We start from the raw sequence: 13,079 nt of genomic DNA, 5'->3' as shown, positions 1-13,079 counted from the left end.
AAAAATCTATTCTTTCTGCAAGTACTTCTTGAACTAGGCCCTGAGAATACAGGAAGATAAACAAGGTCTTACTTTCATATTATTTACTTTCTCATGCAAGGGTTACAGACTCAAATACCTATAGCAGACTGGCTGGTAATAAGAGCAAATCAAGTAGACTGGACATAAAATGGTAAATGAAAACTGACACTTAGCTCAATGTTGGAGAGACAGTGGGTTGGAGCGGAGGGCAGTGGGACTGTGGGGAACTGGAAGGAGGAAGGTAGCTGCTATTTAGCTCCAATTGATTGTTCTCATGAAGGAGTACATGTCCAATGATGCCAGATCTTGCAGGTTTTTCAAGAGAAGCCAGGAATCTGGATTTTTACATTGTCTCCCCATTAAACCCATTGCCGTTGAGTCAGTTCCGATTCACAGCAACCCTATAGGACAGAGTAGAACTGCCCAATAGGGTCTCCAAGGAGCAGCTGGTGGATTCAAACTGCCAACCTTTTGGTTAGCATCTGTAGCTCCTAACCACTGTCCCACCAGGGCTCCCTTAAGCCTCCTAGTTTTTTAAATGCTAATTTAAAATTTTTTTTTTATCAACAAATTTAAATTTAAAACCTTTTGGCCAAAAATATATATATAAAATAAACATAAAAATATAAATGTGGACTGCAGCATGCATGTGTGTGTGCATGTGTGTGCACTTGTGCGCACACTGCAGTCCATGTTCAACTCACGGGTCATCACATTGCAGCCTCTTTTAGCAGCTCAGAAGCTAAATGATGGATTCAGGTGCAAACTATATCAAAACAAAATAAATTTCAAATAATTTAGCAGAGTGGCTGAACTTCCCACTTAAAAATGTGCAAAGCTAAGTTCGAAGCTAAAGGGGCCATGATCAAGTCTCAGAGGTCAGTCCACCAAGTAGAGACAAGTAGCAGTCAAATTGCATTAGGAACATAGAGACTAGATTAAGAAGAAAAATTGAAATGGGGTGAAATACAAAGAGCAAAATTTTATGGTAGACTAGGCACAGAAAGAACCATCCAAGTGGCTTAAATATCTGCCTGTGCCAGGCCAAACTACATCCTCAACTGATAGTGGTCTGCAGGTTAACCTTTGCTTATGCCATCAACTTGTTATTTTGAGCCCTGGCATCACTAAACTTTCATACCTGCTCCAAAAATTGTGTACTTTCTACAGAGGGCTTAAAGATTGGCCTTATGTAATTTAAACAGCAGAAAACGATTTGTGAAATAATTCCCTGCCCAGAAAGTTTTGTTTTGGTTTGGTGTTTGATTTTAACACACATTCATTAATTCCCACTATATGTTAAGCGTTGTGGTAGGGATTGACTTAGAGAGTTAAAAAAAAGGCTTGAACTCCCCCAGCACATAGCCCCACACCTATAAACTTACTTTAGTCTCCTTCATTTCAGTCTCAGAGAGATAGGTGTCTGTCTAGTTTAGAGCCAAATAGTCTCCCTTTCCAGTTGATCTTGTCTCCTCCTGCCTTCTCAGAAGCCTTGCTCCATCAGTTGTTACCCTTTATTCTTTTGCTGTTTTAACTCTCCCTCTGTACTTGCCTCAACCTGTATACATACGCATGTCACTGTTCTTCACATCTTAACATCTTGAAAGACTGATCTGTTTTTCTTTTCAATATCCTTAACTTCCCATTCAGTCTTCAACTCCCTGCAAGTCAGGGTTTCTACTACCATTCCCTACTCCCAAGATTCCACTGAAAATGTGCTCAGTGAAGTCACAATTTACCTAATTTTCAAAAGCAATGGATATTTTTTTATCTACCACATCTCTCCTAGCATTTGACAGTATTGAGCTCTCTCTTTCTAACTTGCTCTCCTGTCTTCGTTTCTTATATCACACACTCCTAGGTTCTCTTTGACGTTCTGCTCCTTCTTTTCAGTTTTATTTGCCGACTCCTGTCTTTGGTGTAATGGTTGAGAGCTACAGATGCTAACCAAAAAGTTGGCTGCTAATCAAAAGGTCAGCAGTTCGAATCCACCAGCTGCTCTTTGGAAACCCTATGGGGCAGTTCTACTCTGTCACTATGAGTTAGAATCGACTTGACAGCAATAGGTTTTCATCTTTGTACACATTTAATTTCTGATGTTTCCTGCAGTTCCCTTCCTGCCCTCATTTTCACTTTACATTCCTCCCTGTGCATTCTCATTCCTGTTTTCTGGTGATTCCCCAATCTGCATACCTCCAGCCCCAACCTTTCTCCTGAACCTCCATCATATATATCCACCTATTTACTGGACATCAGCATTGAATTCTCACAGGTTTCTCAGACACACATGTAAAATGAGTTTGTCTCTCAACCTTTTCTTTTTCCTTTGATCTTTTCTCTGTGAAAGGCTTTATTGTGTATTTAGTTGCTAAAACCAGAAATCTAGGAGTTACCCTAGATTTCTTTATTTGTAGACTCAGAATTCACCAAGTCATATGGATTTTACCTCCTAAATATCTCTTTTATTTATCCCTGCCATCTGTTCCCACCACTACTACCTGAGTACAAAAAAAAAAAACAAAAACCACCGCTGTCAAGTTGATTCCTATTCATAGGCCCTTAAAATTATTTTCCTTAACTGTTAAAATAGCTTTCTAAGCTACTAGTAAATATTAAAATAGATCTATCTCTAATCAGATTTTCTTCAGTCTCTCTTCCACATGGCTAACAGGGATGGCTCTAAAACAAAATATATTCTTGTCATTCCTCCATGTAAAACTTGTCAATGACTCCCTGTTGCTTACCTAGTAAAATTCAAATTTTACCTCCATGGCCTACCTTTGTAGCCCGTTCTTAATCTGCTCCCATCTTACACTTCATGCATAACCACATTAAATTCCTTATTCTTGCCTAGTTCTATTGTACCTTTCTTGATGTGTCTACATGGTTTGGCAGATGCTGTTCATTTTGTGTGGAATGCCCTTCCCTGTCTCTGTTAACATAGTGAGCTTACCGTTGAAGACCAGCTTAAGCCATCATCTCTGTGAAGACTTTTCGACCATCCCAGGCAGAGTTAATCATTGTCTCTATTGTGCCATTTGTATTCATCTCTGTTTTTTAAATACTTTTGGCATTTGCTATGTTGTAACTCTTTGTTTATCTAACAAACTTGCATTCTAGACATTGAGTTTCTTTAGGTCAGAGATCATGTCTTTTCCATCTTTGGATCGCTAGTACTTAATAAAGTACCTTACAAATAGTAGGCACCCCATAAATGTTTAATGAAATAGCAAATGTTTGTCCTCTCAGTGCGTTGTCTGGTGAATACATGGTCTTGAGTATTTCTCCATGTAAAGGAATAATTTCAATACGCTATGGTAAGTGCCACAAGAGAGGAATGTACCAAGTAGTATAGCAACCTGGAAGACAGAATGATTAGGGGTGGGAGTAGCAGAAGGTCAGAGAGAAGCCTTCACAGAAGAGGACACAGAAGTGGGAAATGGCCTTGGTATGTACAGGAAAGAGTAACTAGTTTAAGATGTGAGGAATCTACCGTATACAGGAGTGGTAGGAGATGAGTTTGGAAAAGATGACAGAGAATGAAGAACACTTCAGGCCGTGTTTTGGAATTTGAGTTTTAGGCTTTAGGGGAGATACTGGAAGTTTTATCCAGGAAAGTGATACAGTCATATTTTTGCTTTAGAAAGGTATCTCAGGCAGTTGTGTGGAAAAAGAACTAAAAGGGTGTGAGCATGGAAATAGACCAGTTAGTAAAGCTACTTATACAGGATTCAAAGGAACCCTGGTGATGCAGTGGTTAAGCACTCAGCTGCTAACTGAAAGGTTGGCTGTTGGAATTCACTAGCCACTTCATGGGAGAAAGATGTGGCAGTCTGCTTCTGTAAAGATTATAGCCTTGGAAACCATATGGGGCAGTTCTACTCTGTTCTACAGGCTCACTATGAGTCAGACTCAACTAGACAGCAATGGGTGTTACAGGATTTCTAAAAGTTGTAGTATTTGACTGGAAGGAAGAGGATTTACACAGAGGAGGGGAAATGGTCTATGGGTAGAACCTGACTCTACCATTCTTTCTCCTTGGTAGAAGAGCACATTCTTTTTGCTTTCATGGCAGAGCGTGGTAAAACTCATGCTGTATAAGCGATAATACGATGACTGCCAGTGTAGTTCTAGCTCTGTATGGTGCTGCTGTGGCTGCTCCTCTCTTCATAGTGCCCCCCTAGCGCCCTGATAAAGTAATGGTGAAGTGTTCCCGACAGCTTTTCAACTGGATGCTGATTTGTTTCATTTCTGCAGCAGCCTTACATAACCGCATGAATGATTACTGTGACAAAGAACAAATGTATTTATTTGTGTGTTTCTTTGTTTAAGGATCTACCAGAAAATCTTTTCTTTGCCTTAGCAGCGCACCTTAACATCCACCCTCAGTCCGTTTTCTTCTTACTTCTTTCCCAATATCAAATAGGATATTATACAGTGTGTTTGAAAATAGCCTGAAAAGAAGCAAGAAACGATCCATCAAATAATACCAGTCAGAACTTCACAAAGAAAATGCTTCTCTCTGTGAAGTTTTTATATTCTGTTTGTCTTTTCTTCCTTATCCCCCCACCTCCCATTTTTAGGTATTTTGTCCTATTAACAAAAGTTCCTTTGATTTTTAAGACTATTGCCTTCTCTGTTTTGAAGGCAAGGTGTGTTTTCCATCATCTTTTCAACCCACACTGACTGTCATAGAGTTGGCACATAATGCTTGTTCAAATAAATGAGTAGTAAACATTATTTTCATGAAAGTGCCAAGATTTTTACTATTAACTAGTTTCCAGGAGGATTTTCTGTGTAAGGAAACAGGTTATTTAGAAGAATTCTGTTTATCTCAGTTTAACATCTTTTGTCCTCTGTGGTCTTAAATTATTTTAACCTGTAGCCATTCTAGATCATTGTTAACATTTTGTCTCCTTTTTTGTTGTTGTTTTAAGTATATTTATTTAAACCATTTATTCATATCTCTATTGAGACCTTCACAATTTTGGTGAATATTTCTTTTCTAGAACCACTCAACTGCCTCATCAAAAATGTTTATGATGAGAACATCAGTGCCATGCGCATTCAGATCTGTGATTCTCCTGCCACAGTGACTTTGTGTCTGACCATGTTACTAAGGTCGTGTCTGACCTTCATAAATATTAAGAATGCTTGTATACACTGAATATCCCCTTTTCCCCTAATAAAAAAAAAACAGGGTTCATTAATTTGTCTAAACCACCACATCTTGGGGAGGCACTGATGGCAAGAGGGAACATACCAGATTTATTCAGAGGGCTTTTCAAATTACACCTCCACATCTCTCATTAAATTCTAATGTGATCCTTTCCAGCACCCCTTGAGAATTATTACTGAAGAGACCACAGTTACTGCTAGGTTTTAGGGTAGAATATGGTTGAAAACCACTAGTCTAAACCTCATGTGTAGCCTTGGTGGTACGGTGGTTAAGGGATTGGCTGCCAGCCAAAAGGTTCTAATCCACCAGCTGCTCCCTGGAAACCTCTGTCCTACAGGGTCACTGTGAGTTGGAATCAACTCAACAGCAGCAGGTTTTGTTTTGTTGTTGTTGTTTAAACCTCATTTAATATACTTATATTATTAACTTACACTTCTTTTTGTAGAAAGATGACCAGTTTGCTATTACATTCTTTGAAATCAGCCCTTCCCTTTATTTGTCCTCCAGTGACTTATTTTCAGTGTCTATTTTTTTAAGAGAAATACTCTATAGTTCAAATATTTGAAAATGTAATGAACAACTCTATCTGCGGATATTTATGCTATTTGTGCCCATCATGATTTCATACTCTGATGATATTTATTCCCTTTCTTTGTCTACCTGTTTCCCTACCCAAAAAAAAAAAAAAAAAAAACCATTGGTGTCGAGTCAATTTCAACTCTTAGTGACCCTATAGGACAGAGTAGAACTGTTTCATAGGGTTTACCGATCCCCAAAGTTATTTTAATTGCCCTTCTTTGAATCTTAGTCTTTTTTAAGGTCAGTGATCTGAATTACAATAGTATACCGGATGTAGGTTTTACTATAGCTTTATACATGGATCAGATACTATGTTATGTTTTATTTCTGTGGTTGTCTTTAAGATGACATTTTATCAATACGATATTGAAAGTCTTAAATTTTGCCAATTGCTCTTTTGATTGAATATTCTAGTGTTCTTCTTGAAGTTGTACCTGAAGAGAATGAAGTGTTCCTAAAATAAAGCTACTAATCAGTGCTTTGTACCTTCCTTAAAGATACTTAGAAACTGCAAAAAAATATCCTGTAGTACAAAAGTTGTATGTGCCTGCTTGTCTTAGAGGTACCTCCTTACACTGATGACAGGTTAATAGTTACAAAGGAGCTGCACCAACTGCTTCTTTGGGCTTTTTTTTTTTTTTTAACTAAAATAAGAAAAGTTTATAATGATCTACTAGCATGAAAAAGAAAAATGTGTTTACTTTGGGCCAGATACTTTTCTGAACACTTTTGCATGTATTAACTGAGTTAATTATTCTGATTCTACAGATGACAAAACTGAGGCACAGAGCTGCAAAATAACTTGCCCAAAGTCAACCAGCTAATAAGTGGTAGAGCCGTGATTGAAATCTAGCCCGTTTAACTCCTAGACCTACTGTCTCGGTGGGCCTCACATGCTTACATATTGTTGCTGACTTAAAAAAAAAAAAAAAGAAAAAGCTAGTAAGCTGGCCTGTCCTATTTGCTGATATCCTTAAGTTTTCTTATTTCTTACACCCTTTCCCTCCAGTTCTATGAAGAAAGATTTTACATTACATGCTACATTGGTAAAAATTCCAGTCTGACCTTCAGTAACTCTAGTTTCTTATCAGTGTTTCTCTCGAACTAGATAAAGAAGTAAGATTTGAGATCAGAAACTTAAAATATCATCCATACCAATGACCCAGCAGTCAAAGAGGCCCCACTTCAGAGTAGTTCTGTTTGAATTTCTGATGCCTGCAAAAAAGCTCTCAGTCTTCAGAGTACCTCGGAAAATTTACAGACAGTTCAGCATAACCACCACAATTTAAAAATCTCTCAATTTCAAATTTACTGCCATGGCGTATCTCCACCCTCCCTGTGTTGGTGAGTGGTTGGTGACAATGGTGAACACCCGAGAATTCCTGTCTAAAAACCTATTCTATTTTTGCAGTGGATAGCCTGCTGAAATACACTGGCTATGGGAATGCTGCAGGACTGTTGGCGGCCAGGGGCCTCTTGGCTGGAGGAAGAGGAGATAATTGGTACTCAGAGGACGAGGACACAGACACTGAAGAATACAAAAATGCAAAACCAAAGTATAGTATCAAGTTTCTTTTCACCTAACTATGTCTGTGCCTTCGAGTTGGTTATTCGCTTTTTACTTCGTCTTTCATTTTCCAAGTGTTTCTTTTCTCTCGTGGATTTGGAGGCTCTCCATAAATGGTTTTTTAGGGGCATTTTCACAGCTAGTGCCTAAAAGAGTGGCTTTAAGTGATTGAGGAAGGATATTGCAAGAAATGTTCTACTGGATGATGTTTTCAACGTGCATATTTTCCTCTCCCAAGTACTGGGAGAGCTGATGTTTTAAGATATCTGCGGGCATATACTTAAATAATACTGTTGTTGACTGTTTGCTTTCCTTTCCAGAGGTTGAGATTTTATAAAGTATATCCAAGACCAAGTATTTAAGTTGGTCATTTGATGCGTCAGTGTTCTCAGAAATCTACTATACATTCTGTTGTTCTGTCTTGCATGAAAGTCAATAAAACCATGGCAACAAGGCACATTACTAGGAAAAGAAAAGAAGTCTGGTTCCACAGTGAATTTTAATCAACAAACACTTAGGGAATCATCTTTTAACAGATACATTAGCGTGCTGAATAGGCAAAACAGAGATCCTATCAAGTCTTCTCTGAGTCAGTGCTTACAAATTAAAGACAATTATTCTTCTTTTTTATTCCAGCACAAACCACCCCTCCTTCCTCCTGTTTCCTCTCCATCCTTTCACCTCCCAACCCCTACTCTAGATAAATTTCCTAGTTTCCACTTGTTAGGAGTTATATGAGCTCTGTTTTTTATTATTGGCCTAACAAATGTTAAAAAGTGTGCCCTTCCCTTTTGGCATTATCAGTGATGTTGACATGCTATGTTTTCTACTAACAGTGTTCTGGAGTGTGGTGTCCATCATGTAGTACGTAGTTGGTGACCAAGGATAGAAAATTATTGTCTGCAAATTACGTCCTTTCTTAAATGTCCTGTTTATATAAATACAGTGGGTCGTCAGAAGGTAAAAGAAATGATTAGCCCCTAATCAGGCAGGATGTCAGTTTCTTGGTAAATCAGGTCTGAGTAGACCAGTGTTATTTTACCATCCCAGAAGGATCGTGTGGAGTGTGTCCTGGGGGGAAAAAAAAGGATTTTCAGGGAAAAGCTAGCAGTGACTCTATAAACAGTAAGTTCTTAAGACTGCCGCCATTTAGATGTTGTAAATTGGGCCTCCCTACTCACCAAGAGTTGGAATAGACTCAAAAGCAACGAGTTTGTTTGTTTTTTTAATCAAGTATTTGAAGCTTATTAGAGGAATCATACCTTATTCTTTCCCTAATTATAGAAGTCATCATTCTAAATTAGTCTTCCTAGCTCTTGATTTTTCCATTCCAGAAACTGTATTGCCATAGCAATTTGAGACAGTAAAATATACCTTGAGAAGTCTCTTATTTTTTTTTAAATGACGGTAGAGGTTACATTAGGCATTCATTGTGTCCCAGAGTATGTGGACTTGGTCAACTTAGGAAACTTTTCATGAATACTCAAGATTGATATCATTACATCTCAGTGTGCATTGTTGATTTTGTGTGGTAGGTAACTTTTGTAATGATAATAGTCATATATCTAGCAAGCCCCAGAACTCTGCTAGAATAAGAAGGAACTCAAAACACAAGAACACTGGGTCTTTTCCAATAATATGGGGACTAGAATTGTGTGGCATTATGAAAGCAGTGTTCAATTTCAGAAAAGTAGGTTGTTTAAATCAAGAACCATGATGTTTGAGATTGTTTTCTTGGCTCTGTATCATAGAAAGTTTCTGTACTTAAGGCCTTAAATCCCTAATTGGAATTATCTTTTGCCTTTGAACCTGGCTTATACCTGTTTATAAGAATGGTATGTTAGTCTGGTCAGAATAGTTACCCTTGTAAAATCTTACTAAATTGTGTTTCTTGAACATTGCTTATTATAGTATAAATATGAGTCAGGTTATAGTCACATCTTTCCCCTTCATGTAGATTTGCATCTGTTTTTCTCTTAAATCGTCTTTCATAAAAGTGGCAAAGTGTGGTGGGGTGTTAGTTACTTTAAAATACTTCTTCATATTGTCCCTCTGGAAGTAGTGGTGAATAAAATACTTTGCAAGTGAGATGACCCTTTGTACTCTGGGGAATGACCCACAGAGCTCAAAGAACTTTTTCCCTAACAATTGTTTTGAAAACTTTTCAAGGACCTGAGTTTTACCAATCTACTCAAGTTTATATAGTCAGCATCTAAAAAGGATTACTTACTCCCCTACCCCATAATTACTCTTCACCAGTCAGAGTTCCCAAGATTGTCTGATTTTCTCATGATGTATTTTTTCACAACAGTTGCTAGTATTAGCAAAGGCAGAGAAATTACCCTTCATCCAGTTGGCCCTAGGCCTGTTGTCAAAAATGTCAGTAGATTCTGATTAACGCACCAAGGTAACCTGTAATCCTTCAGTGGAATCTGAAACCAAGAATTGTGTAGAGCTTACACTCTGGCTTCGGGAGACAGTTAATATCACAACAGTCCCTTTTGTGTCAAAGTAAATGTATTTAATGGACTGGAAATGGCTCTCTGCAATTAGCACACTTAGATAGAATATACTCATAGAATCAAATTACATGCCACACAGATTTTAGGTGTATGTCTAGCCAAGTTTGTTAAAAGTTTTCAGATAAACTTCGGTTCTGTATCAAAAGGAAACTAAATTTCTAGATTTCTAAGTTTTATACTTGTTTCTTCTGTGCCTCTGCATGGAGGCCCCTTGACTGTATAGATCATATAACTGTAATAGGGTTTGTACATCATTCCAGACAATAATTGAAAGATGTGTGTCTAATGACATTTGACTTAGTTTAGACCAGGGGCTTTCAGGCTGTGTTTACAGGAGCCTAGGGGTCTAAAGAGGTATCTTTAAAGGGCTGCTTTTACGGAATGGCAGGAGGAGGTGGATGGCCAAAGTGGGCAGACCCTTAGGATACCTCCTTCCATTCTTAACATCCCACACCAATTCATAATCACATCCAAAAGCTTAAAATTATCATATTAAGCAAACTCAAGAGTGTTTGCTTTTTGACCATGTTTATCTCAGCAGGAGCTGTGGCAGTAGCTATGATATAATAGTTTCTTCAGCGCAAGGCGGGAGACTTACTTGTCAAGGTTTGGTTATGCTGCTGTAAGTCAAGTCCCGTTATGGTTGTCTTCGTATGCTGGGGCTATATAAATGTCAGGATTCCTCTCTTTTTAATATCTGTTGAAGTAAGTGAACTGGAAACCAAGACTTGAAGGTTTTTCCTTTGGCACAATTTGGGCTGTGATGGATGGTATATTTATGTATAATTGGATCTAACTAGCATTATAGGAACTGGAATTTATTACTGTAAATAGTCGTGAAACACAATCTAAATTTAGATTCCGCAAAGGCCAGAGGTGAAAATAAAATGATTGCCATTTCTGCCATGTATTGTTACTGTTGTTAGTTGCCTTCAAGTTGATTCCCACTCATGGTGGCCCCAAGTGTGCAGAGTAGAGCGGCTCCATAGTGTTTTCAGTGCTGTGACCTTTCAGAAGCAGGTAACCAGGCCTGTCTTCTGAGGTGCCACTAGGTGGGTTCTAACCACCAACATTTTGGCTGGTAGTCTGGCACTTAACTGTTTGTGTACTGGTTCAAAAAGCTTACCAGCCTTTGTGAGATATACATCCTGTCACTTTTACACTCTGAAAATTGAATTCTCTAATTTTCCTTTTGTATTATAATTTGGGTAAATGGCCAGCAAGAGGCCAGGTGTGTTACCTGAATTACAGTGCTGAGCTTATTCCAGATTTCATTTCCTGTAGATTCACAACAGTCCATTTTCTGAATATTTGATATCAAGGATATGGCTCTTTATGAAGCAACCCAACACAGGAATCATTTAAAAAGCACTGTAACTTAAAAAGACATTTTGGAGTTTTCTAAATTTTTAGTGACTAGATGAAATCCTGGTGGCATAGGGGGTAAGAGCTACAGCTGCTAACCAAAAGGTCAGCAGTTCAAATCTACCAGGCACTCCTTGGAAATCCTGTGGGGCGGTTCTACCCTGTGCTGTAGGGTCACTATGAGTCGGAATCAACTCAGTGGCAACAGATTTGGTTTTCTGGTTTAGATGCAGTTTGCTATTCATGCATGTTAACAGTATGCATGTGTTTATATAGCTGGCATATGATAGACATTTAGTAAGTGTTTGATAAATAAGTGAAAGAGTGACATGTTAGCCTAGTTCCTTCCTTGCTAATATAACGTGAAGACTTGGGTTAGGATGTGGTTTCCTAACTTACCTTGCTCTTTGATATGGAATCAGTGCTACATTTAAACTGATTCTCAAATTACTTGAGACATTTTCAGGAACCGGTGTCTCTTCAAAATATTTCGTAACTGGAATTGATTATAGCACACTCCATAAAACACCTAATTGTCACATGGCTCTTTTAGCTAATGAAGATTGCACATAAGTCTCCATAGTGACGATTTAACTGAATAGAGTAACTTCCTAGATCATCTGAGGCCTTCTGGGTTGCTTATTTTTCAGCAAGTGGCTCATTTATACTAATAATATTAAGTTGCATTTGAGTGGGTTCTAACTCATGGTGACTCCATGAATGTCAGAAAAGAACTGTGCTCCATAGGGTGTTTTTGATGGCTAACGTTTTGGAAGTAAATCGCCAGCCATTTCTGCTCAGGTGCCTCTGGGTGAACTCAAGCCTCTGACCTTTTGTTAACCATTTGCCCCACCCAGGGCCTCCACTAATAACAGCTGGCAGTTACTGAGTGCATAATATGTGCTAGGCAGTGTTTTAAGAGCATTACTGACATTAGCTAATTTAATCCTAATAGCAATTCTTTGAGGTAGGGTTATCTTCACTTTACAGAGGGAACTAGAACCCAAGGTCAAACAACTTGTCCAGGGCACAGTTCATGAGTGGTCAGGTGACCTGACTTGAGAGCTTATGTTTTAACTGCTACTATATTCTGCCTCAGAGCCAGTCAAAGGGAGAGATGAATTTGCCCTTCAAATAATTTCTCTGTTCTCAGAGCATCTGTTATTTTTCTTTGATATAAGGAAAACAAAAAATAAGAGAAAGAAGACATATTTGTATTTACCTTGATATCCTGAAAGCATAAAAATTCTATTCATTTCCTCCTAATTCAGTAAATACTTGCGTGTATCTGTCAGGTAATCCTGATTCTATCTTCAGAATATAGTCAGAATCCAGCCATCTCTCACTGCCATCACTGCCACCATTCTGGTCCATATGAAAATTCTCTCTCTTCAGGGTCTTTTTAATAGCCACCTAACAGATCTTATTGCTTCTACCTTTGACCCTCTTCAGTCTGTTCTCAACACAGCAGTGTGATCCTTTTGAAATGTAAGTCAAACCATGTCACTGTGGTTGAAACTCCACAGTGGTTATAAGTCAGCCTTAACAGTAGTATACCTGGGTCTTCTCTCACTGTGCTGTTGCCACACCGGCCTCTTTTTTGTCAAACAGTCCAGACACACTCTTGCCTCGGGTCTTCACATTGACTTCCTTTTGTCTAAAATGTCTGTTCCCCAGATAGCTTACATACCTTACTCCCTTACCTCATTCAGGTCTTTCTTTACTCAAATGTCACCTTCACCAGTCTACCTTGCACTTCTTACACTGTTGTTATTTTTATAACACTTATCACCTTCTTGGAAACCCTGGTGGCATTAGTAGTTAAGAGCTACAGCTGCTAACCAAA

General features: G+C 38.4%; 1 protein-coding gene across 7 annotated transcripts in view; it reads left to right on the top strand.

The window, feature by feature from the left end:
- The window catches only part of RIC8B (RIC8 guanine nucleotide exchange factor B), a 137,016-nt gene that overhangs the window by 100,189 nt on the left and 23,748 nt on the right, over nt 1-13,079 (top strand). For all 7 annotated transcript variants that reach the window (XR_002783682.2, XR_010321704.1, XR_002783674.2 and 4 more), the window contains exon 8: nt 7,191-7,335. Coding sequence is in view for 3 of the 7 variants with exons in the window: in XM_023539157.2 (XP_023394925.1) it covers nt 7,191-7,335 (145 nt within the window). In the remaining 4 variants the exon portion in view is untranslated. The remainder of the gene's footprint in view (nt 1-7,190; nt 7,336-13,079) is intronic.

Source organism: Loxodonta africana, chromosome 4, assembly GCF_030014295.1.
Source record: "Loxodonta africana isolate mLoxAfr1 chromosome 4, mLoxAfr1.hap2, whole genome shotgun sequence".
In the NCBI taxonomy this organism is placed as follows: Eukaryota; Metazoa; Chordata; class Mammalia; order Proboscidea; family Elephantidae; genus Loxodonta; species Loxodonta africana.
This window is presented reverse-complemented; position numbering and strand designations above follow the sequence as displayed.